The sequence below is a fragment of the Anarrhichthys ocellatus genome, unplaced genomic scaffold (genome assembly GCF_004355925.1).
Source record: "Anarrhichthys ocellatus isolate YVR2014 unplaced genomic scaffold, GSC_Weel_1.0 scaffold466, whole genome shotgun sequence".
NCBI lineage: Eukaryota > Metazoa > Chordata > Actinopteri > Perciformes > Anarhichadidae > Anarrhichthys > Anarrhichthys ocellatus.
Window position 1 is genome coordinate 27,662 of NW_022280440.1, and position 4,941 is coordinate 32,602.

Here is a 4,941-nt window from a genome sequence, read left to right on the forward strand (position 1 = left end):
ACATTGATGCAATACGTCATAATCCACAATGATGTACTAAAGAGGTAATTTTTAAATAGAAGTAAACACTTTAATTTCCTACTTATTTTCACTCCGACTCAGTGCAGCATTCCCCAGTAGTTCAGCTGTGATGTCCCATCAGTTTTATCACTCTTCAATAGTCCAAGTGGAGGAAATGATGTTTTTCACTTATGGCTCCGTATTGATTTTTATGTGTGCGCCTTTGTGAAAGAGACAGTCTATATATAACGTGGGGTTCATGTCTGTTTTCACTCTCACTTGAATGAAGTCACAGAGTGATAATTAGGATATCCTACACCTCTCTGACCTCAGCAGCCACCCAGTTTAATGTGCCACAACAGAGATGTAGAGGATAGTTATTAAAGGAGTGTCCTCATGTCTCATGTCCTCATTATCTTCAGCATGTTGTTTGCACATAGAGATCTGTCACCGTTCCATATTCTCCTGTAAAAATGTCTTTCCTTTTGTTCTCCTGTGTTTTCTAGCTGTTCCTGTTCCAGTTACTGAGAGGCCTGTCCTACATCCACCAGAGGTACATCCTTCACCGCGACCTGAAACCACAGAACCTGCTCATCGGCGACACTGGAGAGCTGAAACTTGCTGACTTCGGTGAGTAGGCTGGATGCTGATGCTCTTTTTTTTCTGTGTATCTGTTACATGTAAGAGTGAATATCCCCTCTGTTCTACAGTTCTGATATCATGTCAAAGGAAGCAGCGTGATGATAACACAATCTCTGTTGAACTTCTCAGTACTCATATGGAGCCATTTTGATCAGAATAAATTGGCATTTATTGTTGTCATTGTGTTTTTACATCAGAATCAAGTTGTATTCTTAGTTATTTTTTATTTCTTATTCATCAGATATTTTATATTATATTTTATATTTTATACACCACCGTAGCTTTAAAGAAACAGTGAAGTCCAGTGTTCTAATCCTGTGTTCCTGTGTAAATTGTTTAGTCATCTCTTGCTCAATATCTTTTTTTGTATCAAAATCACTCTCGTTTCTCAATTAATTATTTTTTGCAATTACTTTTAGCCCAGTTGCCTGGAAAAGAATGTTGGCAATGTATGTTTTTGTGCAAACCACGGATACGTTGAAGGTTTATTGGATTTCAGCTGGCAAAAACATTGTTTTCATTTCCATCCTCCTGATCTAACAAAGCAGGTGAGGGTGAAGAGTTGTCTGCAGATCCGTTTCTTGCTGCGCATACATAACAGGATCACTTGAAGTGGACCAATCTTTCATCATCTATGTCTGTCATGCAACTTGTGAACGAACCCAAGGCAGATTATTGAAAGTTGTGTCCAGCATGTAGTCCGCCATGTTCTAAGCATCTACGAGGCATCAAAATCACCTCAAAGACACAGATATCGTGCTGACTGATCCCAGAATAATGGGATTCTTGGAGAAAGACCTGCCGTTTTGAATGGCTTTTGTTGTACTGTTTGGCCCGTTTTTATGATCTGTTGGTCCAACCATCTGTCCAACACTTTGGCCAAGATGACAAAGTCTTGACAATAAGGTGACCCCTTGACCTTTTATTCACTTTGTCTTTCATCGCATGCCAGAATTCCCACATGTATGCAAGACATCAAAATCAATCAAATCTATTTTGTGTAGTGTTAGGAACCCCTCCTGAAGTGGCACCATATGGCTTGGATCCATGCAATGTAAACACCGCCTACGTGGCCTGTCTGGCATCATTAGGAGCCAGACTAACTGGCAATCCAGCCTTCTGTTCCATCCATCCATCCATCCATCCATCCATACACATCTATCCAGTTTCATATCCCTTTTTCTATTTCCTACCTGATTCCTAACTCCCTCAGACCTTCCCTCCCCTTTACCATCCATCTCCTTACCCCTTCATCCCTCTGCTAAGATAGACTGGGGGAGGGAGAAGGTGGCAGCTTCATCAATAATGCAAACCATGTATTGGTTCGGAAACATTACTGCAACGGGAATGAGAAGGAGAACATAATGGACAAAATACCAAATGAGCAAGAATGAAAGTCCCTGGTCTATTAGTCTGTCACTGGAACTCATCAACAAACATGCACAAAACACAGAATCAGCCTTTGCCTGAGGGATGCCAGATGAGGAAGGTGTGTGTGTGTGTGTGTGTGTGTGTGTGTGTGTGTGTGTGTGTGAGAGAGAGAGAGAGAGAGATTGTGTGGCTGCCAGGGCTCCCTGTGGTCCCGGGCCTTGGCAGCAGGAATACTAACGGCCGACAGCTGAGGCCTGTGGCGCTGGTTGGGGTAAATGAGAGAGATGAAGGGCGAGTGTCAACAGAGGAGGGGCTGAGAGGTACAATAAGAGGTGGCAGAACACAAGCTGTGCAGTGAAATGATGGAGTGTACAAAGAGGAATAGATAAGGGTTGGCTGTAATGAAGACATTTATTAAGATGGGTTATGGGTGAACTGGAAAATGAAAGTAGATTATATTAGATTAAATAAAACTTAGTTTTCCCAGTCCTTGATTTTCTTTCGTCCTTTGGCGCTCATCAGTGCTTTTTCTTTGGCAGTAGGAGACTTTTCCCATCCACCTCCTTATGGCAACAACTACTCTACCACGGACGTTGATAATGGCTATTCATGGATAGTTAGGCACGTTCCATCAACTGGTTTGGAGAGAATTAACTAGGCTACAGTGTAGTTAACCAGCAATCTGGAAGAAATGGAGAAGCTGATGAGCTGAAGTGCTACGAGCATGACGTAACACTGGAACAGTTGGACCAGTTACCTCAACATATAAGTCTATAGTTGGTGCTATAGACTTTGCTTGGCTGTAATTCACCAGTAAAAAGTCGAAGAAGTGGAACTTGCAGAACAGGAAACCAAACATCTAACTGATTTATGAAAGAAAAATGGAGAGCTCTTCAAGAATTTATTTCAATTGTGCAAGTTTTGATTATTCTTTCATTTCAGCTACTATTGGTCATGTGTTCATGGAGACAAGTATGTGTGCACTATAGTAGTATCTGGTGTTAGCATGCGGATGTTAACAGCTGATCACTCATGTGAGTTAAATGTTAGCTATGTCAGAACTTATTCAGCAAAGGTGTTCCATAATCCATTTAGCGCATCAACTCTACTACCACCTCAGATGAACGTGTAAGCGTTTTGCAGTAATTGAGGAAGTTTGATCAAATATTGCCGTTTCCATACAGTTTTTCTAGTACTTTACCTCAAAATGTGCATACAAATATGTGAATAGAAACACGGCTAATGATTCTTAAAGTGTAACTCCACACTACATATTGTATGGAAGCTTTGCTGCATTGACACTTGATATGGTGAGGGATGCCAGATGCGGAAGGTGTGTGTGTGTGTTACATTTTTTGAAGCTGGGTGTGGTTAGTTGTGGCCTGGTGTACTTGGACCAGACCCAGTGATGGTTTATTAAATGTGCAAGTGAATATCACTGCAGCTGGATTATTTGCTCTTTAATGACTTTGGCAACCCCCTGGCCTCTAGTACCAAGCAGGTCAATGTTTTTAATAACAACCAATGCTTAAAACCATGACAAGGTATTTAAAATACTTCTCCTGAACCATTCTGTACAGGATGTTCGGTTCGGTATGCAACATTCTTTTGGTATGCCTGGTGTCCCAACTGTCAAAATAGTCTATTAATGTCTACTACTCGCACGTGCGGAACATAAATTCTAGAGCGCGAGTTACTCGGAAAGCGGGTAGCAGCACTGAAGTATGCTAGTCGGCAAAGCCCGGTTAGTCAAGCTCAATGTTATATTTGTGGATATACTTCAAACATTGTGGATATACTTCAAACATTTTTATTTTCAACAGAATCAACCGAATGTGTCAGTTATGAATGAAACAAAAACAGACTGGAAGGCGAGTCCTTAACCAAAAAGCGTTCAGGCTGCCTCCCACTGCAGATTCAGACCCTGAACAATGCTTTTAGTGCTGTTTATTGGTGAACCCTGCGTCCTGCCCAGTACATGTAGGGATAGGCTCCAGCCCCTGCTACACCACACTTAGCAGGGAGGGCTGATTTCTCATCAGCTACAGTGGCCAGAGCTTCATATCCCTGCTGCTGGTTGTGGAGTCGATCCAGATGCTCCCCTCTGCTCCTCTGTGGATTGACTCACTTTTTAATGAGCTGCACAAACAACCAACACATAAATGAGGCTTCGAGGAGCTCACGTTTCATATCAAGGACGCAGCTAATTGAGGCTGACTTAAGCAACGTGTGGGCGGAGATTTGTATTGTTTGTGTAGAGGAGCTATGTGGACCATAATGACTGCATCACTTTCTGAACACACACACAAGACCTACAGTACTTAAAGTGAATCCTGTATGAACCTACAGTACCATAAAGTGGAGGGGGCATTTCATGTTTGCTCATTCAAAAATCTATTAAAGTGAAATTAAAAACACAGATTAACACATAACTAAACTAGTAAAAAAACAAAAATCTAATTAAATCAAAAGTGAGAAGCATTAGAGTGTAGATGATTTAAAAGACACGTGGATTTGTGTGGTTTACTATTCTACAGTTGCCCACTTACTTATCATTTACATCACACATGATGGATAGTCTAAAAAAACAGGACCAAAATCGATGCAGCAGAACAGGAGATGTCGGTTTTTTTTATTCCATGCATTCTTCTTCCCTTTCAAAACCTGGTGCCTACATTACCCACAATGCAACTCCAATGCCAACAGCTGGCTGCAAAGTACGTGGATATACTGTCAGGCTCACTTTCTCTGAACCCCGGTAAGCTGTCTAGGTTTTCACTTCTAGTTGTGTTACGGAGCAGTGTGAGCCCCAGTTTTGTTTCTATTGTGTGCACATACAAGAACACTTAGGCTATTGCATGTTCCCACATATATTATGCTGGACATAGTACACTTTTGCCGATTGATTTATGTTCATTATATCCACTG

The 4,941-nt window shown here is 41.4% G+C and overlaps 1 protein-coding gene across 1 annotated transcript in view; it reads left to right on the forward strand.

The window, feature by feature from the left end:
• LOC116401466 (cyclin-dependent kinase 14) overlaps nt 1–2,581 on the forward strand; it is a gene marked incomplete at its 5' end in the record, with an annotated part of 29,393 nt that extends 26,812 nt beyond the window's left edge. Inside the window, one exon of the mRNA XM_031879875.1 lies at nt 507–2,581. Within this exon, the coding sequence (XP_031735735.1) occupies nt 507–638 (132 nt within the window). The remainder of the gene's footprint in view (nt 1–506) is intronic.
• Between the last annotated feature and the right edge of the window lie 2,360 nt (nt 2,582–4,941).